This window comes from Poecilia formosa, unplaced genomic scaffold (genome assembly GCF_000485575.1).
Source record: "Poecilia formosa unplaced genomic scaffold, Poecilia_formosa-5.1.2 Scaffold233, whole genome shotgun sequence".
Lineage (NCBI taxonomy): Eukaryota > Metazoa > Chordata > Actinopteri > Cyprinodontiformes > Poeciliidae > Poecilia > Poecilia formosa.
The window spans coordinates 976,913-1,002,654 of NW_006800172.1; the positions used below are offsets into that span (position 1 = coordinate 976,913).

The following is a 25,742-nucleotide window of genomic DNA, read 5'->3' on the forward strand; positions in this document are numbered from 1 at the left end:
AGGGAAGTAAGGATGGAAAATCACTCATTAATACTGACCTGGAATATTTATTGGGTCAACACACAAAAATAAAAATGGTTTCAAAGCATGCATGTGTTCACAACAAATAAAGAAATTGTTTCCACTCCACAAACCAACAGCTACTTAAGTAGTTTAGATGTGTAACAAAATAATTAGAATCAAGAAAAAAATACTGAAACTTTTACAAATAATTCACCTGCAACAACAGTGCTCCGATTAGAATCACAAAAAACACGAACAAATTCCTACAGATAAACTTTTTTTCCCCCTCAGAACAATGAAAAACAGGAGATCCTGCTGAGTCAAATATGTATATATATGTATATAAAAAGAAATCAAGACAAGCTAACTGATCTGTACCCATTTGATTCAGAGCAGAACTAAGTAGCTGATTAACTTCAAATCTGAGACCACAAAGTAAACCAAAAAAGGGAAGGCTGTTATTCCTCCGGTTGCTGCTCGGGAAGATAATCAGCAGCTCCGTCCTTCACGATCAGACAGAGGTGAGTTATCTTTGACAGCTGGGCCTCTAGAAGAAAGCAAAACATGGTGATTGTGAACTGATAAGGAGATTCTCCCAACAAAATGAAATGAAATCGCAGGTACATTTAGGACTTTAAGGACCTGTAGTTGTGCCGAGTGAAGTTCTTGAACTGTACAACAGCTTTTATTATTGTGCATTCTTTTCGAATCGTAAGGAAAGATTTGCCAACTACTCATTAATTGTATGAATTAAAACATTTTAGATTTCTATTCCTCTACTACTGGTAAATGGTTTGCCATGTAGAAATATGATCCATTGAAAACAGTGAATGATGTAGTTTGACATTAGACCAAATATAACAAACACAAATATAACAAACTCTGGTATTAGTACAAATTTATGTATTTTCCACTTATGAAGTAGTTTTTAATTCCATAAGCTTTTTTAAATAATTAAATACTGTTGTTGCCAGTGGTGGTTAGAGAAACATCATCACTACTTCAACATATTTTTAAACAAAAAGTAAGAAGTAGCCATCTAAGAAATGACTCAAGAGTAAAGTATTGGGTAAAAGTATTGAATAACCGTCCTAGTGAAGTGACATATGCAGGACATGACAGGGCCATTACACAGAAAAACAAATGAGTAAATTTCTGCCAAAAAAAAAAAAAGTTCTAAAATAAAAAGATTTGAGTGTGAAAAGTAAAAAATTTGCTACACAAAAACTCAAATATTTTCAACTTTTGAATATCAGAAATTTCCATTTTTTCTAGAAAATTTCTGAGATTAAGCTCTAAATTTTTCAGCGGAAATTTGATTTCTTTTTCTTTTTTTATCTACAAAAGCCCTCATATGCAGTCATACATTAGTCAAGTTGTCCTTGTGGAAAAACAAAAAATCTGGTGAATTTTCCTTTCCACAGACATGAATAACTGTCGGGGAACTCTGCTTACCGAAACTGTCCTCAGCAGACAGAGATTCCTCTGTGAGCTCACTGTCATCAAACTCCTAGAACAAGAAGAAAAAAAAAGTCCAGTTGTGAAAATAAAAACACCAACAGACAGCTCTTGTTAATTTGTAGAAACAGCCAAGTGTTTGAACATAATTATCTCATCTAACTGTAATTTCCAGCTGAATCTGTTCCGGTAGAGTCACAGACATTTATTTCTATTACATTTAGCTACACTAGCCTTCAGCTGGCTGATACAGCAGGAACTCTGTAAAAAGCAAACTCCTTAACAGTTCTATGAAACTTAAAGACACTGTCAGTAAAACAGAGATTTGAGCGTTTCTGTCATCTTTTCTCAGTTCACCTCGCTCAGCAGTGGAGCCGTTTCCTCAGACTTGCAGTCCGTTTCCGTATCAGGATCTTGCTCCGAGTCTGACGGAAAGCGTTGTTTATTTATTAAACTGAAGAGATACTCTATAATAAAGTGTGAGCTTCAAACTTTTGTTAAAGAAGTTTGATTGAGGTGTCTGATACCTTGAGAGACGTCTGCCAAACAGCTGTCGCTGACCGAACACGTCAACTCTTCATCCATGTTCCTCTGAAATGGTGTCACGAACGGGATTTACTCAGATGAAAGAACACATAGCATAATTAAGAGGGAAAAAACCCTGATATACATTACCACATCTCTGTAGGTCTGTAACTCCCCATCAGCTGGCAAAACAGAACAGCGAAAAGTAGAGAAATGGATGAGGAAAGGTGTCAAAAATGTGCTCAACGTTCACGTTTAAGACGTAAAGAAGAAAAGCAGGAAGTTCATTACCGTTAACAGGAACGGTCTCATCTTCTGGTGGAGAGTTGTCCTGAAAGACAGGGTCATGTGAGCTGCTTATGGGATCACAACTCAGATGAAGCAACGGACTGAAAATCTAACCGATACCTTGTCAGGGCTGGGAGTGCACGGCACCTCAACGTGCTGGGGAAAATCTGCTACTGCCACCATGATGCCTGACACACTTTCTGTGCAGAAAGAAGGAATGGAGGGAAGCAAATCGCTTTCCAAACTTATCCTCAAATCAAACTGCTTCCATTTCCAGGCTGCTTAGCAAAACCGGTCATTAACGAAAGTGCCGGCGACGACACAGCCAAATTTGCAGCACCGTAGTTCCGCAACACTGCGCCATCTGAAAAATTCCAACGGTTTCTGAAAGGGGAGATGTTGCGCATTCCAGCCCATATCGGGTTATTACGGTAATTTCGACCCCGCAGCAGCAGGGAGTGAAATTACGGAAAATTACGAAAGTAACTGCTAGATATTCTTATGGATAAATGGGCAAATATATATTTACTCACAGGACATTTAAAGAAAAATTAAATGTGCAATTAAAATAAGCAAAAATATCCAGGCAGAGATTTGAAACTTCAGATTCAATGGGGTTGCAATGTGGCCAAAGTTGATTTATATTTGAGAGAAATTATCACTCAAGTGTTCCCAATAGAAATTAGAATGTATTTGTATGTCTGCAGCACAAATTTTCTTCCATTAGTAAATTTCAGTGCATAAAGAAAATGTCAACGAAAATGTTAACTCGCCAATATAGCTGCTTCTTTTAAGAAATGTTGATTAATCTGATGTTGCTTAGGTGGATCTGAATTATTACTCACCCGCTGAGACTTCGTGGACCTATTGTTTCAAAACAAGAACAAAAAAAAAACAAAAAAAAGAAAAAGAAAGGCAGAAAATCAAACAATAATTCAATATCTTAAATATGAACAATCAAAAATGGTGCCTTCAAAAGTGTTCATTTTTGTTGAATATTTCCACATTTTGCCACATTGAAGTTATCAATAGGTTCTAGACTAATGCAAAGTGTGTTATTGTGAAATAGGAAGAATGAGGCCAACAGATGAAGCAGATTTTTATCTATCAAAAAAAACAAACATTTTTTACTTTTTCTGCTACATTCCACAGATCTCTCACTAAACTCCTCTGATAAACATTGAAGTTTGCAGCTGAAATGCAGCAAAACTGTTCAAGAATGTTTTTGAAAGGCGTCTTCTGTAAATAGTTCATTTTGCGCAGCAGCAGAATGTTTCACCTCATCCGACTCTTCGGCTGGCTCAGTTCTGTCACAAACATGATCTACATCTCCTTCAGAAACCTTTCAAAAACAAAAAACAAGTTAATTACAACACTTAACACTGATTAGTCAGCACTGAACTGAAAAGTTAAAATTCTCTTTTCACACATGATGTTGACACTCACAGAGATAGAAAGTGTCATTTCCTCTGCTATCACATGGCTCTGGCAATCTGCTGCACTTATCTTTTCATCAGAGGTTTGCTCTGAATCTGCAAACCAAAGAAAAACTTGTAGCAAAATTATAATCCAAGCAGCACAACAGATGCTGTAGGAAACACGTTTTTTTTTGTTTGTTTGTTTTTCTTTTCCAACTGATGAAGAGTTCACCTGCTGGATGGGTTTCTTCCAAAGAGCAGGCAAAGTCATGAGCATCCTCACCCTGAAACAGCAACAATATTCAACTTTCAGGGATTTAGAGATGTTCAAACATTTATAACATCTGGAGGATGTTTTGTTAGTCTGAGGTATTTCTAAAACTCTGTATGGAAATGTACAGCTCTGGGTGAAAACCTTGAGTTTGGGTTTTCTTAAACAATATTCACACTCTTCTCCAGGTTTAGTTTGGATTTTGTTGTCGATGTTGCCGAGGATCAGTGACATGGAGAGCAGATTTGTTCTGCCAATTAGAATTAAATTACATACTTTTTATAATCCAGAATGGGACAAAACATAATTTGACTCAAACATGATAAAGAGATTCTTCCATGTGTACAAAAATATACTTTTTCTTATTTTTGTGCCAAGATTAAGATTTGAGAATACTTCAACATCTTTAGAGTTGATTCAAAATGAACTGTAGGTGATGAAAATAATGTCCTCCACATCTTCCTGATTGCATTAAGGCGTGTGATCCAACCTGAAAATGGCAAACATGCCAAGCGAGTGAAGAAAGACGTCTGCGTTTACCGTTTCTGTGGGGGGAAACGTGTAGCTCTGTTCTTTGCTTGTGGTTGTGGTAAATTGTTGCAGCAGGACTGCCGAGACAGAATGATATATACACATTTGGCTGCGTCAGTCACCAGTGTGTAACTCCTGACTCAAATAGCTTCACAGATGGTCTGATGTGGCGTTAGCAAACCTGGCTGTGCGTCCACATGCTCAGTGGAAGCAGCCTCTTCGCTCGCGGAGTCATTCTGAAACATTTTCGGAGGCTGAGATGAAGATTTGACTCAGATTGCAGCCTTGTAGGTTTGTTACAATGTAATTTACAGTTACTGTAAGAGGTTTAGAAACGCTTCACAGAAATATCTTGTTTTTCCAAATAATTTAGTCAAACTGCAACGTTTCCAGAGTGGAAGTATAGTCAAAATAAAGTAAATGTTATTAAATATCAAGAATTAGGTGCACATTTCTTCTACACAATATTAAAACTGTACCTCTAAGGTCAAATATATACATACACTCCCAGGAACGTCTGGTTAAATGTCCCCCACTATTAAAACACATTCAAGCTCAATTGAATGTTGATCTATGGATAAACGAAATGCCTTCTGCATTGAACGGTTTGGTCACAATGACAAGAGGTATGGTTGGAGGAATCAAGATGGAGGCTTTTAAACCCAAGATGTTTGTGTCAACTATCAAGCATGGTGGTGGCAGAATCATTCTGTGGGCTAGGCATTGGTGTAATGCAGCAGCTCATTGGCTGAAATTAGAACAGAGCTGGGTCATTTAACAGGAAAACAGTCCAAAACAAGTGAAGCCTGATGGTAGATTTCATTAAGCTTCTTGGTTCAATTTCGAGCTTGTTCAGACTGTAGTTAAAATTTGGCTTGTGTCAGAAAAATGGCTTAAATGAACCAGTTCTGTTAAGGACAAAGGACAAATATTCAGCCAGAATCTTTTCAGAAGATGTCACTGATTGACATTTAATAAAATGGTGGTGGGTTTGAGCCTGTATGATTAATATGGACTCTGTACACACACACACATACACACACACACCCCGAATTAAAAAAGGAGCAAAACATAAAGATCTAAGCACCAAAGTACGTATAAAAGAAGCCCAAATTAGTACGACTTCCATTACCCAAATCCTATCTGCTACCGTCTGACTAGAACTATAATTCATCAATAGTCAAACAGATTATCTTCCTCACTTCTGTAACATACCTGCACATCTGTAGAAACGCATGTCTCCTCCTCATGTAGGATGCCTTCTCCAGTCTTGGTTTCTTGCTCTGTGACAACAATCACACATTCCTTTAGTTGACAAGGAAACACGTCTTCATCTTCATTATGACTTGACAGAAATACACCATGACAAAAAATAACTACATAGAATATACAAGAGTAAATAGTCCTCTCACAACCAAATTTAAGACCTGTCTTTAATGTATTTAAGAGCAACTTGTGTGTGTTTTTTTTAATGAAAAACATTTTAAGACCTTAATTTTATATTAAGGGCTTAATCTAAATCTTAGGACATTTTATGGGATTCACAGCTACCCTGTAGAAAAAGCAATTTTCAAAGAAGCTAGCATCTCTGTATTACATGATAAACTTAAACAGTTACTCACCACACAACTGCTCTTGAATTGTAGTTGAGGAAGGCGCCGGTTCAGTCTAATAAGGCAGAAAAATAAATAAAAACTTAAAGCGGGTGAACCTGAGGTCACTCCAAGTCACAGCGGACTTCTACATCCATCGGACATACCTGTTTTGAGGAATCCAATTCTGTATCCGTCGTCTCTTTCAAAACATCATCTTGCAGATCCTTTACAGAAAAATAGTTAATTTCATCTTAAATTTCTCCCATCACACTATGATAACTTTCATTAGGTACATTCGCTGTGACCTCAATATAATCTATATTTACCATTGTTTCTTCTGATGTAAAGGTCATTAAGTCAGCCTGTAGGGCAGCAACATTTCTTTCTTCTGCTACTGTAGCTGGAGCTTTAAGAGGAAGAGATAAAATAGGGAAAAGAAGAAATAAAAGAAATATTCCCTTTTTAAAAAAAATAAATAAATAAAATGTGTTTTTTGTTTAGCAAAATGACTAAATTGGATTTGTAGCTTTTTAATGTTCAGGAGATAATAGAGGTATGACAGAGACATGACAGAAAAAAGCTGAGTTGTATCTTACCATTTACAGTGTCCATCTCCAAGGTAAGGAAGGAAGTACTAAGCATCTCCTTGTCACCAGTTCCAATCTCCAGCTCATCTGTGGCCCCTGAAGCACCGTCCCTTGGAGAAGAACCATCATCATTTGGCTCTCCAGCATGAAGCACTGAAGTATTTTCCTCCTCGGGATCTTGGCCAGTGACCACAATCATGTTTTCGCTCAAGCATGAAATGTCCTTTTCATCTAAAAGGTCTGCTGAAAGTTGCAAGGGTTCCTTTACAACACTATCAGAGGGAAAAATATCTTCAGGGGGTGTCATGGCAGCAGGGACCATGATTATCCCTTCACTGGACTCCTGCTCATCCTGTCCAAACTCAACAACAGTCTCATTATTGGAGTCTTCGGAACACTCGCTCTGTTTTGGACTACTGGCCAACTTTAAAACCCCATTTTCAATTGGAAGGAAGTTGAGCTCCTCTGCAATATGTTCCTCATCCTGAGACACTGTACAAGCGGAATAACTAGCATCATGAAGAAGATCCTGTAGAGTGTTGATTGAGTCAAGCTTCTGTGGTGTAGCTGATCCACCCAAATCAGGCATGTCTTCTGTTTCGAAGTAGCTCCAGGAGGCATTCATTGCTTCGTTTATCACCTGGCCTTCACACTCTAACTCTACCACATACTTCAGTTTTCCTTCTGTCCTTGTTACTCTGGTGACGGTGATCTGTAACAACTTGTCTGCTGTAAGTGAGGACAACTCATCTGCTGCTCCGTCTCTCCAAGATCCATGGGAAGCGTCGAAGCCTTCAAGCTCACACAGAAACGCTTGGGGTGGAACTTCCAGTAAGGCAGGTGGTACCACTCTGATATCGGTGATGTTTGCCTGTGAATTGTTTCCATAGTCCACAAAAAGGACAGAAAGCTCATTGTCATTTTTATCAACAACTTCCGCGCGATACCAAAGTTGATCGTCAGCAAACAATGCAACACATGGCATTCCGAGGTAAAGGGCATCTGGATTAATGTTTTGATCTGCTGCATTCTCAACTTCTGAAACAGCTGATGTTATCATACAGAGCTCCTGTGAATCGGCAGACTGACACCAAAACGTCTGATCTTCATTGATGGTTGCAATGTAGACCTCTAGCTGCTGCCCCTCTTGAATTTCTTTTTGGTATGGATAGCCAAGACTGCAGGGCGGCAGTGGTTTCTCAGAGTCTTCTTCCACTTTTCTTTTATCAAAATGCTGCACCTGCTGCTCATTCACTAGTTTTTCTGGGTTAAAATCACTCCCATCTGTAGACACTTTACACCCTATATCCAGGCCGCCATCTTCCAGAGTGACCTCCCACACAGATCCCACCTGCTTGATGAACTGACACTTGAGCACCTTGTCTCCACAGCTGCCGATGTCCTCTTTAAAGGCAGACACCACATGTGGTTCAAACGCTTTCTCTTCTCCAAGAACAACAGCATCCTTTAGCATGCAGTGTGTACTGTAAACTGGAAACAGCAAAAGAGATTTGGGGAGTTGTTCCATTTTAGAAATTGGCATCACTGCTGTGTTTCCAAAGTCTATAAACTCAACAAGAGCCCTTGCGTTTTCAAGAGTTTCTTTCACAACTGCTCTGTACCAGGACGAATCATCTGTAAACTCTGCTTTGACGAGGTCACCTGGGTGCACATCTTTGATGGGGCTTGCTTTTGATGTTGAATCTGGATTATTCAACTTCTCCACCAGAGAGAATAGGTCATCCTCTTCACTGACATGTTGCACAAAGAGGCTTAGCGGGCTGTCACAATGTGAGACATAAACATCCACTGCTGTGCCAGGTGTGATGCATTTAGATGGGAGGTCTATGAGTTTTGGGAGTTTTTCAGCTGGGGTTTCCTCCTGGGATTCTGTGCCAGATGATTCTGAAATGAACCTTTCAGTTTTAGGGGGGGGACTCACTTTTCTGGGTCTCAACTGACCACTAGCTTCCTCAGAACCATCGTTAGTCAATGTTCTGTTTGGCTGCCTTTGAGACGGAGGTTTGTATAGCTCTCGAGGGGCTGGTCTGTGCTTCTGAGTTGTGGATTTCACTGCAGACCTTAGATTCTCATCCATGGATTTACCATCGAGCTTTGTTTGACATGGAGCTTTTGTGGTAGAGAAATTGCTCTTTTTACAGGGTTGCTCGTAATCTTTACTGTCCATGGCTCGGTTTGAAAAAGTCCTTTCCGTCTTTGGTGCATGAGTTGCTGGAACCTGATGTGGTTTCCAACTCTGGCAGACAACTTGCTCTTCTTGCTTCTCAATCTGAAATGTTTTCTTTATTTTTGCATTAATCTGAGTGTTCCCATGGTACAGCTCTACCAGTAATTTGCCATCAGCTTCTCTAGCCACTATCAACGCACGGAATTGGCATTCTGTTGCCGTTTTCTCAAACCATTCGTTGACCTCACTAGGAACATCAGTAGGAACATCAGAGAGAGCACACACAACTGCTTGCACAGGCACAGACATGATGTCATTTGCCTCTTTGGGGACAGGGAGCAGGTCAGACTTGTCCACTTGAAGAGTCTCGCCATAATCCACAAAGTGAACCAGTAGTTTTGGTCTTGTAGCTTTTATTTGAGCCCTGTACCACTGCCCATCAGTATATCTTGCAAAGCACAAGGTTCCAAAGACTGCTGGAACTTTTACCCTCTCAAGCTGCTGGCAGAGAGTGTTCACCCTCATTGTAAGATCTTTCATCACATCAGCATTCTTGTCAAGATGGCAGTAGAAATCGCTGACACTGTTCACGAATGCCACAGTGACTTGCTCCTCTGTGCCAGTTTTGATATTGTGCGTTGAGTAGTAGTATGTGTCCAGACGAAAAGACGGCCCGGAGGTTTTCTTGGGAGGAATGCTTGTGATGAGACTGGCCAAAGTGTTGCAGATGCTCTCGAAAGGAGTCTCTAGATCAACAATGTTGTGAAGAACCATCTGTTCGGAGTGCATGACGGCATAAATGGTGCACTTCAAAATGATAAAGTTGGAAGCAGCGTTTTCAACAAAGTTTTGGAACCTTTCCTTTGCTTTGTAGTTCCATTCGTTAATGGCTGATGTAGAACTGATGAGGTTCAACAGGCTACATCGAAACGCTTGACCATGGAGAGCCAGAAATTCTGGACTTATCTTTCTCAAGTCAAAGAGGGAGACAGTCTTAGTCTGCCCATAGTCCACAAACAACACGTCAACTTGAGAGGTTTCATGTTTGCGAATGACTAGAGCTCTGTACCACATTCCATTCTCAGGGTGACGAGCTACACAGGCAGCATCTACATTAGGCTCAAACTCACTGTTTGCATAATAGGCCTGGATGTCATGCATAAGCAATCTCAAAGATCCGGCATTCTGAACCAGTTGACACCAGAAGTCGTTTGGGCTTTCAATGCAGGAGACATTGACATCAAGGACACTTCCAATGGGAAACATTTGTTCCTTAAAGGTACTGATTTTTCTCTCATTGCTTAGAAGACCAAAAGCAGGTCTGAAAGAGATTCCAATGTCTTTACAGACCTGTGGCAGTGCTCCATCAGTAAATGGTGCTGAAGATACAACGGAAGGCTTCATTGCACCTTTAACTGTGGGTTCTCTTGGAATCTCGGTTCTTTCACCGAAGCCATTTGTGCACATTTGTGTATTAACATCTTGTTCTGTCTGTGCTTCAGGATTCGTCAGTTGGACAACATAGCTGTCACTATATCTTCCTTTCACATGCACTAAGAGTTCTTTATCTGTGACTGTCTTGATGAAATATTCCAAAGCATTTTGACTCCATCTCCCATCTTTTGGTCTGACACCAGCCAGGGAACATTTCAGACCCAGCTGGGGCATCTTTCTGAACTCAGCAGGGAGGGTCCTGATCTTACTCCCATCAATCACTTCAGTGTTGCCATAATCAACAAAGAACACCTTGATTTGTGTCTCACCAACTTCTGTCACAGTTGCTCTGTAGAATTCACCATCTTGCGCCTGTGCAGCACAGTAGAGTCCAAGAGATGGATTTATAAGCATGTGCGTATTCGCTGAATCTTGGTACAGATGGTACATTGCGTCCAACATTTCCTCCAGTTCTTTTCTGTAGTTTTCGGTTTGGATCCAAAACTCTGATGGGGAAGATACGTGATGAACAACTGCCAAATGTGAGGAGTTTGTGACGAGGTCTTCAGCAGGAATGTCTTCCACACTCGGTTGGGAAGATAGCATCTTTCTTTCTGGTTGGGCCGGATGCTGCTGGGTATAAACTCCACTTGGCAGGGCATAATCTCCAAGTGTTTTCTCATACTTCGGGAAACAGTTTTCTTTGGAACCAAACAAGCTGTTCATGTTAATGTTGTCATCACCATAAAGTGTAACATAGTAAACTTGGTCAGAGATGCTTCGGTATTCAACCTTGGCTATCACAGTCTTGTGAAGCAGGAGTGACTTGAGGAAGTCAATTTCACTTGTTGTCCATCCTACCTTTTTGTCAAGGATACCATGGAGGGAGCAAACGTAAGTGACAACTGGCATCCTGGTAAACTCTGCAGCAAGTCGTTTCACATTTTCCACCTGGACAAACTGTTTTGTTCCATAATCTACATTTAACACCTCCACCACTTTATTTGTTGGGAACACCTGCTGTATGACAGAGCGGTACCACCTACCGTCCCTTCCTCTTGCTGCACATGGATAACCAATCATGTCTGGGCTTATCATGCAACTGGACACTTTGCCCTCGCAGCTCTGCGTAACCTTCTCAGTTAGTTTCTTTAATTCGTGAGAGAAAACTTTCAACTGACAAAAAATCTGTTGAGGATTTGTCACTTCTGTTACAATGACAGTCTCCACAGTTCCTCCTGGCAACTCTGGGTACATGAATAGTTCCTGTTTCTGGAGTCGCTCACCCGATCCCAAATAGAGCTGCTGCACCTCTGTCAATGCTTCAGCTCCACTGATCGATTTCAGTGATGTGTGGAGAAAGTCCTGGAAGGTTGCTGGAGACAACTTTTTTGCAAATCCCATCTCATACATTTGCTTGGATATGCAAGGGATGTTCAGGAGAATCATTCTGTCTGGCACCAGCACATCTTGCACATGTGCGTCCATTAACTTTCCAGTGAAAGATTTTAGAAACTCAAGAGCCACTGGAGACCATCTATTCTCAGATGAAAGTGGTAACACATTTGCTAGTACGCATAACTCCACTTCAGGGGGCAAAAGAAAATGTTCTTTTTTACCCCATGCTAGCTTGCTTGTGGTGCCAGTGTATGTCATTCCTCTGTCAATGAGGAAGACACTACATTTGGTGCCATTTCTGGACACAATGCGTGCTCGGTACCAAGTAGTATCAATGTGAACTAAGCATTGGTCACCAGGATTTCCCTCCAGGTCTTTAAATAAGGCTCCATGAGACTGAATTTCATCAGCCAGAATCTCATAATCTGTTGATCTCTGCTGACTAAGCTTTCCCCAGAACGCCACCAGCTCACATAAGGGATGCAAGTGAACTCTGGTTACAAGTACTGTTACATCTGATCCTCTTGCAGGAAGTCCAGGGATTGCAGACATTGTGGCAGTTTCCTGGACAGCAGCTGCTCATGACTTGCCACCTTCTCAGTGCCGGTGTGCAGGTACTGAATATTATTACCTGTGGAAAAAAAAAAAAAACACATGGTGACAAAACCAAGACTGAATCAGGATCTTTACATATGGGTCAAGGACTAATCTGAAATTAATATCTACCATATATCATGACTGCCAAAAAGAGATTAGAATTGATAAGGGAATGTTAACCTCAAAGATGGTTTATTCACAAGTATCTGAGTTAACATTAAAAGTCCTGCTCCTTCTCATAAAAGAATTGGATATTTTCCCGTCAAAAACAATTCACTTACATGGGAATTAGAAATTGTTTAAATCAATCTAAAAGGGTAATATCTAACTTTTGACATTTAATTCCATTTTATATATTTTTTATTCATAAGAAAATTAATTACTATCCAAAATTACTACCAATACTTGAGCAGTCATTGTTCTCCATTAAATGCCTGATTGGTGCTTCTCTGATTAAATTAGACAAGTTCACTGTCCATTTTTAGATACTGCCATTCTTGTGTGGGGGGAGAGGCGCTGACAACTGCTGACCAGCCGTCTGGTCAATTCAATTTCAATTTCAAACTCAACTTTTAAAGTTTAATTTTATCTGAAAAACCACAGCAGAGAGCACTAACCCTTGTTCACTTCTCCCCCACCCTTTTTAAATAATTTGGTTTCATAAAAATAAAAAAAATCAAACAACATTTGAATGGTAGGGGGTACAATGAGTACAAAGGGAACGTTGTTCAAGAATAAAAAAAGAATTCTAAGAAAAACAAAATCAGATCAATACAGAAATTACACATTAAATTCCCATTAATCTTGGCGAGAACAAATGCTTTCCATTGCCTTTTGTAGTCAAGTACCTTATATGTTGAGTTCCTTGCAGGGGGTTGACCATTTCTTCTTTTAAATGTGAAATGTTACCAGACATAGTAGAAGTTGGGTGAAGAAGATGAAGTCTTTATCCATGCCCTTATCAAAGCATAGTATAACATCTTTCTCTCTGTAGTTTTCTGTCTTATAATTTGTACATCTCTTCAAAATGAAATTGTATATTTACATTGACAATATAATGAGAAACTCTTTCCATGTCTAGTTCACAGAATGTATAATAGTCGATAAAGTCTAAATTTTTCCAGTGGCTTTTTTTGTGGAGTATATATTATACACAATTTGATAGGTAACCTCTAACTTTTTACTTCCATTTAAGAAAATCTGCCCTTAGTTAACTTCTCCAAAAATAGAAGACCAGAAACATTATATATAAAGGTAATCTTTTGTAGAAAAGTTCTCTTAAATATATTGTAACATATCTTTTTAGTGACGTCTACTTCACTGTACATTATAGTGTTTCTAACACTGATTATGCCCTTTTTTAAATAAGTACAAGCATAACTTGTGTGACCTGAAGAAATATGACTTAACAAGGACAACCTTATCTAATTTCCTGACTAAATATTTTAGTTGTCCTGTGTGATAATTGACTGAGCAATTGCAGCTCAGCTCTGATATAAAGGTATTAGAAGTCTAAGAAATAATCTCCAAATCCAAAAGACATAATATTCCTTAACATAAATTTGAGGCTTATGAATCAAACACTTTATTGAAATCAGTAAACAAAATGTAGCAGTCATCAAGTACAAACTGTTAATCAAAATTAGTCAACTATGGTTATTTATACTTCTTCCAGGCAAAAATTATAATTGCTCTTCACCAATATCCTTTAATTCTAATTTTAGTTGTTTAGAAAGATATTTGTAAATATTTTAGTGTCAGGGTTTAGAAATTTTTTTCTCCACATTTTCAATACTCAATGTTAGAGAGGTTTTGGGATCAATTTAATCAACCATGGGGAGTAATTCACCTCTCAGTATCTACTCTTTTAACATGCTATTTAAGTATGGGGTTAGTACTTTACCATTTAAAAAAAAAATAGAATTCACAACTCACGCCATCGTTAATAGAGAATTTATTATCCTTAAAAGAGCAAATAGAATGTTAAACTTCTTTTAAATTAATTTCTCAATCATAAGTTCTCTTGAAGTCAATATCAGTTTTGTTTGTGTCATCGTAGAAATGTGTACGTTCTGTCTTCATTTTCTAAATCTGCCAAATATTAAGTTTCATAAAAATTTGAGACATACTTTGAAATGATATACAGATATTCAAAAATCACATCGTTAATTTTAAGCTAACCAATAAATGATTGCACAAAATTTCTCTTCAATTTGAAGAAGTATTTGGAGCACCTCACAAATGTCCTCATAACATAACATTCCAAGTGGTGGTGTTGAAAGCTCCTTTGAGATTTCTTCACATACAACGGTTTTCTTTAATATTCTCATAATTTCATTTAAGGTGTTATTTGGGGTTCTATTTTTTTTTTTTTTTGGGCAAGTTTTTTTTCAAGTTCTAATTGCCATTTAAGTCTCCTCCCAATAGAATGTAAATGAGTGTAATATGTTGTGATAGTTGTTGATAATTATCATTTCTTGAATTAGTTGTTCAGACAGTTATGGCTCTCATGTTAATATGTCTGGTCTCATCGCCATCTCGGTCGACAGTCGTAACCCTTCGTTCACTGGATCAGGTTAAGATGATTCACTATGCCCAAGAAATGACGCCCTCTTTTAATGCTCATGCGCAGCACAAAAAAAATAAGATGCATAACTCAAATTATAAACACTACTGTTTAACATTTATTTGTTGTTCATTATTATTTTTGTTTCAGTAAGATACACTGAAATAATTGTATTTGAAGGAATATGCTAACTCAGTGTAATACCTATCAAAACTTAACTCTTGGTACGCTACTTAGAGCATAGCATTGTGGACTTCCGGTATGCTATTCTGACAGGGTATACCAAACCAACAGGACACCGACACATGTTCATACTACCGACCACAGCAAGATTAGTTTACCATGCAAATATATGATTTGAGATCCGAACAGATAACTGTGTAAAAAAAAACGTTGTGTTTTTCCTAACAATCAATGCGAGATCAACAAAAGACGTTATCCTTTTGTCAGAAAAACGCCATATGCGATGCAGTTAGCTAATTTTACTTTCAGTAGCAACTTGGCTAAGTTACTAAATAAAACGGCCGTTAACATAACAGGTCATGTTCGCTTAATTATTAACGGTCTTCCAGTTGTCACACAAAGCCTTAGCCGTAATTAATCGAAAATTATCTGCTCCAATATGTAAACTCTCACCGTTTTTTATTTTTGGCGAACCTGTCCAATCCTCTTAACACTTGAAGTGACGCTAGCTCACCAACAAGCCGCCTTGGCGTTTTCACCTCCACCCAGCAGATCCACGAGCAGCCGCGCAGACGTTAACGGCGTCGAAACTTTCCGGACTTTCTACTGCTTTAAAAGTCGGTCCAATCACGATGCTTTTCTCTTGCGATGTTTTGTGTTCTCCGTGAGAAGTTTAGCTGTTCCCAGAGGAATTTACTTTAATGAGCAAACCTTACTGCACACAGCCGTTAGCTAACGGTCGCTAGCCTAAAACCCCGCACAAGCTCGTGCCTAACGTTTCTCTCTCTTTTTTTTTTTTTTTTTTTTTCTCCTCCTCGCGTGACCCGGAAATACCATTAGGTTAAATAAAATAGCGTTCAAAAATATAAAACAATACGTCGTCTAATTTTTAGGCAAAAATAATAATAAAAAAGAAATATATAAACGGTGAGTTTAAAAACCATTAATACTCAAATGTGAGTATTAATAATTTTATAAAAAAAGACTAAATAAAAATATAACTTAATGTTAAGCTTTATCTACCTTCATTTATTAACTTATGTTTAGATGTCAAACACTTATTAAAAATATGTTTCTGACAGATATGAGAACAGCTATGAATCTCTACCGTTTTCATCATGATTTAATTCAGAGGTCTTCCTCTTTTGATTTAATTGGTGGCTGGAAAATTAATTTAAGTGTCTCACCGCCAACTAGACTGGAGTGTGGTTCTGGAAAATAGGCCAGGGGTTAAAAAAAAAACAAACAAAAAAAACTAGATTCATCAAAATAATCTAATTGTCTTTGGAAAGGAAATAACCTTATTGTACATGTTAACTGACTGAACCTCCAAGAACCCACAAATTGGGTTTTTTTCCTTCATGGCGACTGAAAAAGGATCTTTGTGGAAGTCTGGTTACAATGTGTGTATCCTTGATGCTTGGCTGTTGTAGTAGTGTCGGTGACACCTAAATCTCCTATTTGGAGTTGAGTGATTACATTTTCCTCTTTTCTATTTCACCTTGTTTTCCTTCCTTAATAAGGTAACAAAATGCTGTCTTTCACTGGTTGGAACAATTACAGCTTGTTTTCATACTGATGGAAGTTTACCCTTTTCCCAAATCATGCTACTCCATTTTAATATGATCTGTTTTATCTGGCATATATGTGGTAACATTTTATAGCCTAAATCATTTTTCCCAGGTGTGGTCTGACAAGCATTATTAATATTTCTTTTCACTTTAAACGTGTGTAGAAGCAGAGCTAAAGGATCTCCTGTTTTTTTCTTCAAATACTGAGATGCAGTGACAGTACTGTGTTTCTATAATATATTTCCTCATCAGAGAGATTATCTGAGCTGTGTATTTCATTAAATGCTAAAACCAAAAGTTTAGCTTTTTCGTGAATTGTTACGGTCACCAATATTTAACCTGGCAATGCATCATAATTCCTTCTATTGCAGTACTACCTCCAAACTTTGCATCTTTGATTTCTTATTGTTTTCCTTACTATTGCTTGTGTCAGTTTTATTACTTTAATTCGGAGGTCAGAGTACTAAGCAGCCTTTCAAGGCCAGGTAATGGCTTATGAAGCTGATGACATATAGAGACACCTAGTGGACATTTTTGGACATAACACAGCTATACTGCAGTGGTGTTTTCTTTTTGTCTGGTTTTTGTTCGAAAAGCCCGAAACTGAAAAAGATACGATAATCCAAAAGTGGAAAATGACCAGGACCTGTCATTATTATTATTATTTTTTTTAGAATTTAGAATTGGATACAAATATATCTTTTTTATATTTAGAATTGTGTATATTGAAGGCTAAAAGCAACAAGTAGGAAAGTAAGTATTTTATGTGTCGTATCTTAATTAACATAGAAATAAATTCATTATATACACCTGCAAGTAAATAAATAGAATATAAATATACTTTTACATAAATATTGAAATGTTTAAGCAATGTATTAATTACACAACAAAACACATAAATACACATCATGTTTAACGATTTATTTAATGACCTGTTTCAATCAGTGGCTCGTTTTTTTGTTGTTATTTTAGCAATTTAACATCTCTCGACTCTCCCATCAATAGGGACAGAGTAAGATAAAAGAAAAACATATTTAGGATTACTTCATTAGGACAATAATATACTATACTGGTCGCTAACTTACATATCTGCATATATTTTACGATATACAGTCAGAATTAGTGTAAACCTAACTGTTTCGACAATATAGCATGTCCAAAAAGGTGGTCTCGAGCAACAACGGTCACCATGTGACGAATTTTGTATATTCATTTCAGCACCACAGGGGGCAGCACTACGTTGTTTGCCTCTAAGTTTGTAACCGGAAGTTTGTCACAAACCAGCGACTGTTTCCATTTTGACGACGACAGGAAAACCCAGAACACTGCGTGCTTGCTATTTATCTACGTATTTTGTTCAAATTAACCTACCACCATGGCTATGCAAGCAGCGAAACGCGCTAACGTAAGTTAAAACCAATCGACTAATGTAAATATTAGCTGAGTCCTTACATAGTTAATATCCGGTTCATTGTTAGCACACGGTTAGCCGTTAGCATGCTAACTAGAGCGCCTGAGAAGAGCTTCGGTTACTCTATTTATTTAAAGCTATTACAGTGTTGATTTCTATATTTGTTGCACTGACGTTGAATTCTGTAATACTTTATTAGTGTGTGAGACCTACACACTACAATTAGGAATTTTCCTAATTGTATATGAGGCGAAAAATGCTGTCGAACATGGATGCTAATTATTAGCATATGGGTGTTTACGTATAAAGATGTTTAATATTGCGTGTTTTTACTAATAAAACAAACGTTTCAGAAGCTTGGAAGATTTTGGCAGAAGTCTATCAATTATAAATATGTTAAGAGTTTGAAGCAGAGCTGCTCAAAGTTGGTACCAAGCCCTTAAAACGTTAAATGTTCATTGAAAATACGAAATAATCTGGTAGCTACACGTTAAAAGTCTAGTAATAATCTTTTTCAGCTATAATTTTTACTTAAACTGGTTTCTTTACTAGTCGTGTACAAATAAATGGTTTGGAATGCATTTGTATTTTCTTTTAAACCATTGTACAGGTCTGAGAAGCTGTAAACAATCTCTGATATATCTAAACATTGTTTCTTTCTCTGTGATTAGTGATTTTTTTTTTCATTGCAGATCCGATTACCTCCTGAGGTGAACAGAATCCTGTATGTCAGGAATCTTCCTTACAAGATTACAGCTGAAGAGATGTATGATATCTTTGGGAAATACGGACCAATACGACAAATCCGAACGTAAGCTCAGTTCCAGACACTTTTTTGGGGAATATATTGAACTTTGTTAATGTTTTTGTAAAGATGGAATGTTTTCCTACGTTGACGGTAAAAATCACCCATGTGCTTTACTTGCGAGACTTTTGCTTTTGCTGTTTTATTGTTATACAAAGAAGATTATTGGTTTAATCCAGGACGTCCTCGGCATATGTTACGTTTTGCTTTATATAATTAAACTGCACAGGTTGGTCTGGTGCCCACTCTGTTTGTTTCTCCTCTCAGAGGGAACACACCTGAAACCAGAGGAACAGCTTATGTCGTGTATGAAGACATCTTTGATGCCAAGAATGCCTGCGACCACCTGTCGGGCTTCAACGTCTGCAACCGTTACCTCGTGGTTCTCTACTACAATGCAAACAGAGTACGTCTCGATGGCACAAGCTTCCACAGTCTGGTCCCCAAGCAAAGCCAAATAATGTTCACTTTGTGTGGGAAAGGGTTAATCCGTCGCCTTGGTTCCAGTTAAATTTGGATTTCCGTGTTATTGTTTTTGCAGGCGTTCCAGAAAATGGACACGAAGAAGAAAGAGGAACAGCTGAAGCTCTTAAAAGAGAAATATGGCATCAACACAGACCCTCCGAAGTAGCGTCTCCGAGGCCCTCTCATCTTTCAGTTTTCATTCTTTGTAAAAACAAAAAACAATTATTTCCCATTTTGATTGGTTTATGCTTGTGATTACAATTGTGGATAATACCGTTTTACACATTTTCTTTTATTTCTCTTGCTTTAAATCGAAGCCAGATAGTTTCTATTTAACTGTTTTATTTTGATCCATCCAGTTCAGCAGAAATGGTTCTGATATTTTTAGTCATCTGACTAAAAGCTGGAGTCAACATGAACTGCTCATGTAGTGTTAAACTTTTCTGTAAAATAAATGCTTCTTTTTCTAAAAACCTGTTTCCCTTCTTTTCATCACATTCTTCATATAATTATGTAATAGTGTTGCCCTCCGAGTAAGCCTGTGAGATCAATACACTTCAGTTAGCGCTTTATGCAACTAGAAGGACTCTGCTTATGTGTTTGACACGTCTAAATGTAAATCCTCAAAATGAGAATATATTTTGGGAAGGATTTTTAAAATTATTTTCACCCATCAATCAGTTCAATTTAAACTTTACACAGGAATATAGAAATGTTTATATGTCCTTTTGAAAAAAAAAGTTTTCTCAGGAGGTGTCACTTTTTAGTAATATCTACAACAAAATTAGAGCTGAAATCCAAAAGTGGTCTAATTTACCAAATAAATTTATACATTAAGAATTTCAGTTTTTAAACAATGGTCTAAAAAGTAAAATAGAAGTACAAACTGCCTCCTGGAAGAATTAGGGACAGGTAACAGTGAAAGTTGAAATTTGTAAATATCTATTTCATGTTCAAAGTTAGCTTACAGTAGCGTTGAGCTAATGCTCGCTTGGAATTTATTTAGCATTTGTTAATGTCTATTTGAGTGTAAAATATTTCTGTACTTCTTGAATAGTTACATTTTATTAGCAACAGGTCCACCAACCACAAAAAAATGTGGTATTTTTGCAGTATATAAATCATTTTTGTTCAAATTCTAGAGACACTTGGACTTCAAAAAATAATAGCTTAATTGCTAGTTTGGCGTTTTAGATCCAGTTTAAGAAACGCTTGCAGTTCAATCGAAATTTAAGGATGTCTACAAAGTAAATCGTAAAATGAACTTTTTTTTTTTTAATTTCTGAATAAGTGTTCATACAAAATAAATACATCAAAGTAGAAACTGTTGAATTTATTAAGCATTACTAGGCTTTTCTCATGTAAGAAATGGATAAATTCTGGAAAAATCAAACATTTTTCCACATTTTTCCATTCCTGGAAATTCCAAATATTTCAGCCGTGAATGTTGGTTGAAAGGATGGTTGGTTGAGGTATCAGACCAGACAACTGCCCATAGAGTTTATTTTATTAGATTAAATCACAACACAGGGAGTAGTGCAGCCATGTCTTCAGGGACACAATACATGCTACAAAAGAATAGCTTTTTTTTGTTTTGTTTTGTATTTTTACACTGTTGCCATTCCTTTGACTTGGTATCCTCTCAGCAGTAACAGGGTCGTAGTTAGAAACATCATCAGGCCTAAAATGTTCAGATTAGACACTTTACCAGGGTTACAATCCACACTGCTGAAGGGATGAAGATGGACTAACATGATAAATCTTTATTGCCAAATCTGCTTCTTTCTTCTGTCATCCCACTAAATAAATACATAAAGTCTGGAATATACTGGGGCCAAGCAAAGTTAGTCATGTCACCGTTGGGAGGTACTACTTCACTGGACTTCGATGTGTAGAACATATGAAACAAAGGGAGTAAAAAACATACAAAAATCAGACTGACTGGTAAAAGAGAAATACTTTGAGAGGCCGAAGAGGGCAAGTTGTAAAAACCTACTGAACAGAAAATCTTGACCTTAAGAGCTGTCCTCTAGGAACACCACAAACACCTCGCCTCTGGGTTACTTTAATACTCAAAGACTCTTAATTCCTTGTAACGATATGCAACCTATGAGCCAAAATGTACTAAATGTGACAAATAAGTAGAGAGTTGAATCAGAGTAGTTTTCCTAATATAACTCCAGCCGGTTCAATCCTAAATCAGTCGCCTTCATTGGGTGTACCTCGGAGTTCTGCTAGTTTAGCTCTCGTCCAAAACGACAGTCCTCATCACTCGGCGTCGGCCAACTTGTAACGAGATAAATGTGCTCAAATACACATCGGGCACGGGATATTTAGGTCTTAGCAACATATAGCACAGCTAATCTACAAGGAAACATGCTCCCACAGTTAAAAGCAATCCAAAGAAAAGGTCTCAACGGACCACAGAGCTTACAACCCGTACAAGAATACTCGTAGGAGGACTTACAGCAGGCTGATTTATTTTGAAAAAGAAAAAATGAAAACAACCAAACAAAAAAAAACTGTCTCCCCTCAAGAGTCACTGCGTCGCGTTGATAAGGCTTTCTGTCTTCAATCGCCGGATGGAAATTCGACTTTTAAGGCAGAACCTAAAGGCATGCAAATGAACAACACTGACTGTATTGGTGGACGGTACAGGCTCGTTTCGGCGGGAAAACTCGGGCCAATCCGCCTCGTCTAGAGCTAATATTTGAAAAGACGGGTGGGGGTACTGGAAGAAGGTACGCCATTGTAGGCGTTCGGTTCGGTCGACAGGTTTGGTGAAACACGCACAGCTAGCATCAGTAAACTCGGAACAATAAATAGAGTAGCGGCAAATTCAACGTCAGCACATCACATGATGCGCAAGCTCTGGTAGAATGTAACTGAATGGAAAATACTTTTGCACACTTCACATTTTGGCAGTTGATCTATAAATAATTGTAATATATATTCATATTTATATTTCTTCATATATATATATAGTTATTTGTGCAAGTTGTTTATATGTAGAGATGTGTGTGGGTGTGTGTGTGTTTGCAGGTGTTGGTTTTGTGGCGTTGGTGTGCACCTGCACACCGCTGTGTGTCGATGTTTTTGTTTCATAGCAAATAACATTCTCATGCACACGAGTGTTTCAAACACAAGAAGCAGATCCATTGAAAGGTAGTCCAAGCATATAATTTTTTCTCTTTTTTTTCAGTGGAAATAGCTGCAAACTGAATGGAACATGAAATTCTTTCTGTGCAGTCCGTGGCGGCTGGTGGGGGCGCTCTCTCTGCCGCGTCCTGGCCTATTTCTGGAGGTCGCACTGCAGCAGTAGTACGATGGACGGGTCACTCTTGGCCGCCTCTTTGAACTCCTCCAGCGTGATCTGGTCGTCGTTGTTCTTATCCATCTTGGAGAAGATCTTGTCTACCCTCTGCTCGGGCGTCAGGCCGTCTTCGTTCATTTTCATCATGATCACCGTGCCGACCATTTTGTAGATCGCCTGCCGGGAGGAAAAGAAAAAGCAAAGAAGCAAAAAGAAAGAGGGTTGGTGAATCTACGTGGATAAAACTAACATGTCACCCCGAGAAAGAGGAAAGTTCAAAATTATTTTACACATCTGGCAGATTGGATTTGTAGTTATAATTTGTTACTTTGTTTTCTTTCAGATTCAACCATTTAAGGTTCCACTTTTTTAGCAGAACCAGCAAGTTATTTATCTTTGCAAGTAAAACATCCCCAGATCCTGTAGCGCACCGATATCCTGTCCAGAACAGGGGGTGTGTGAACTCAGTTTAAGATGTGACAGAGTTTTTGGGTTCTTTCGTGCAGGGATACCTCGATGATCTCCAGCATCTCCACCCGTGTGATTTTGCCATCTCCGTCCAAGTCGTACATGTTGAAGGCCCAGTTGAGTTTCTGCTCGAAGCTGCCTCGCGATGTGATGGACAGCGCGCAGATGAACTCTCTGAAGTCGATGGTGCCGTCGCCGTTTTTGTCGAAGGTCCTGAAAGCGTGCTGGGCGAACTTGGACGCGTCGCCGTAAGGGAAGAACTGGTAACAAAACAGGAAAAAAAATATACATTTTTGACATATTTGGTACAAGCATCTTATATTTTTTCAAACAGTTCTGGATTTCTAGATATATTACTGAGCACATATTTGCAGAAATCTTTGTAGTCGTGTGTCAGGTAGCACCACCGCCTACACTGCTGTCTCTTTAAAAGGTTTATAACGACTTCCAGTTTGTTCGTGGCGATAAGTGTAAAGTTAAGTAGAATTTTTAAAGATATTTCATGTAGATCTGCTCACCGTGTTTCATTGCTGGCAAAAAAAAAATAAATAGATTTTCTCTTTGTGCTGCTATCCGTGCAATCAGTGCATGTCGGCACTGTGAACATGGGGTCAGAGGTTAATACAGTGACTGTGAAAGAGCCCTGAGCCCCAGCTCAGCTGCTAACTATAAATGCTGTGAAGCTGAGCGATTCATTAGATATAACCTAACACTTGACCGCTCCTGTAAAAAAAGTCAATGGGCAATCTGAGCTGACTGAGGCTGCTCTCACAGATCTTACGCAGACAAATCAGGGTCGGCTGCTTCGGCCTTCATCAGGAGAAGACAGAAAATATGAAGAGAGATATGCTTCAAGAGACTTTTTTTTATGTTGTGCTGCTACTTCCTGATTGCTTCTTCCCATTTGCATAATTTATTATTTTTCTCCCTTTCTCTTTTGTCTATTTCTACCAAAAACTGGATGACAAAAGTCGGGCTGGTCTCAACTAGCCAATTTTTTTGAAGGACAATTTTGTTTACAGAGACTTTGTAATTAGCTTTATTTGTTGTTTCTATTTTGTTTTTTGTTGTTGTTGTTTATATTTAAAATGTCTTCCAGTTCCAGTGTTAAATGTTCTTTAGAATTTAAAGTTTATTGCTCTTTCAGAATGTGTTTTTGAGTTATTATGTCATTTCCATTATATTACTTGAAAATGGTATCAAAACAACAATATTATTGTTTATCGCAATAACTTCTAGGACTATTTATCGCTCAGGAAAATTTGTTATTGTGTCAGGCCTAATTTTGAATTGCTTTTCAAAATTATCTTGGTAATATGTGACCAAACACACTAGCTACTTAGTAGGTGAGTTGTTGTAAAGCTATTGTACAAATGTTTTCTCAACAAGAATAGTAAATATTATGTTCAATAATTGGTTTCTTGTGTGCCAATGACTGGCAAAATAGATTTACCAGCCTTTATCATTGGAAAAAACCCAACAATAGCTTCCAAATCACTATGCCACACTATGTCCTTCCCTATGTTTGTAGTAGTCCAATCACAGAGAAAAAAGGCAAAGACGACACTTCCATCTCTTCTCCCCAAAGTAACAACGACAGCATTGACAGATTGTGTGGTGTCACAACAGGCGGGTTGAGAAATGAGGGCAGAAATGGCACCCCAGCAGAGAAGTATGGAGGGCTGGAGATAACTGAAAACACTCAGAAGAAAGAATCCCAGAGAAGGGAGGAAGACAAGGCTGAAGGGGCTTAGGCAGTTTCAAACAGATGCAAAACCGCTCATCTTCAATGAGACACCGCCCGTTGCAGATGAGCGAATTATCCATGCAACTTTCTCCTACTGCAGCAAATCAAACCATCAGTAGGGCAGAGAAAATGTGGGGGAGGCAGTGCTGGATGGCAAAGTGATGAGGAGAGACAAGAGGAGCGAGGGCACTGAAGAAATGACGGAGGAGCCAACTAAAGCGAGTGTGACGGAGCAAGTATTATAAGAAGCTTCGCAGCTCGCTGATCCAAGTTCACTCTAATAAGACCAAACTAATCTTAGCAAGAAAACCCCTTTGGGACTGAGCGGGAAGCCACCAGAATACACAAGACACTCTGAAGAAATGCAATGTGGCTTCCTTCCTACAGGCGCAATCTTCGGTACGGACTCCACATCGGTTCATTAATCCACCCAGGAGGAGCAAATGGATGGACAACTATGGAAAGATGCAGAAAGGATCGGAACGGGGACAGTAAAAAGACAAAAACACAACATGGCACGCAACTTCCCTTTACTGACTAAACTGATGTAGTTTCAAATGAACAGCCAGGGATATTGGGTCGTTAATGCTTCCAGAAAGTATCTGTCCTCTGCTCATCTGGCCCCTGTTTGCTTTCATGGCTGTTTAATGTGGTGGTTTGGATCGGGCCATCAAAGGACAGGCTAAATGCCAGACTGCTTCTGTCCACTCTAGGAGGGAACAAGACCGCCAGATGCAAGGGGGCGGGGTGTAGCAATGGCTAATGTCATTCAGCGTGTTTGTGTGCGTCATTGAGAGGGCAGGCAAAGCATATTCTGTCAAACTAATATTTGCTTTAACATCCAATCTCCTCACACTCTCATACACACACCCCAAAACAAACAGCAGTTAACTGGAACATTAAAGCCTTTATAGTCAGCC

At 38.5% G+C, this 25,742-nt stretch overlaps 3 protein-coding genes across 5 annotated transcripts in view; 1 reads left to right on the plus strand and 2 right to left on the minus strand.

The window, feature by feature from the left end:
- Nucleotides 1-31: 31 nt before the first annotated feature.
- On the minus strand, nt 32-15,846 carry tdrd6a (tudor domain containing 6a). 2 transcript variants are annotated; one of them, XM_007568960.2, is made up of 19 exons: nt 15,496-15,846; nt 6,686-12,327; nt 6,416-6,495; nt 6,254-6,313; nt 6,117-6,162; nt 5,710-5,777; nt 4,676-4,730; nt 4,504-4,571; nt 3,925-3,976; nt 3,721-3,806; nt 3,554-3,616; nt 3,120-3,138; nt 2,395-2,474; nt 2,278-2,317; nt 2,137-2,168; nt 1,989-2,052; nt 1,819-1,886; nt 1,459-1,513; nt 32-550 (listed from the first exon to the last, which is right to left on the minus strand). In XM_007568960.2, exons 2-19 carry the CDS (start codon nt 12,246-12,248, stop codon nt 462-464), a joined length of 6,588 nt encoding a protein of 2,195 aa, XP_007569022.1. In that variant the 5' UTR covers nt 12,249-12,327; nt 15,496-15,846; the 3' UTR covers nt 32-461. The 2 variants fall into 2 exon arrangements, with proteins under 2 accessions (XP_007569022.1, XP_007569020.1); XM_007568958.2 differs by having other exon boundaries at nt 4,676-4,748.
- Nucleotides 15,847-17,874: 2,028 nt separating this feature from the next.
- On the plus strand, nt 17,875-19,767 carry sf3b6 (splicing factor 3b, subunit 6). Its single transcript, XM_007568961.2, has 4 exons — nt 17,875-18,018; nt 18,717-18,835; nt 19,097-19,235; nt 19,371-19,767. The coding sequence occupies exons 1-4, from the start codon at nt 17,989-17,991 to the stop codon at nt 19,458-19,460; spliced, it is 378 nt and encodes a 125-aa protein (XP_007569023.1). The 5' UTR covers nt 17,875-17,988; the 3' UTR covers nt 19,461-19,767.
- A 1,131-nt stretch (nt 19,768-20,898) lies between these two features.
- The window catches only part of vsnl1a (visinin-like 1a), a 33,355-nt gene continuing 28,511 nt past the window's right edge, over nt 20,899-25,742 (minus strand). For both annotated transcript variants that reach the window (XM_016680121.1, XM_016680120.1), the window contains exons 3-4: nt 23,120-23,335; nt 20,899-22,784 (exon numbers count right to left, since the gene is read on the minus strand). In XM_016680121.1, coding sequence (XP_016535607.1) covers nt 22,587-22,784; nt 23,120-23,335 — 414 coding nt within the window. In that variant the 3' untranslated portion in view covers nt 20,899-22,586. The remainder of the gene's footprint in view (nt 22,785-23,119; nt 23,336-25,742) is intronic.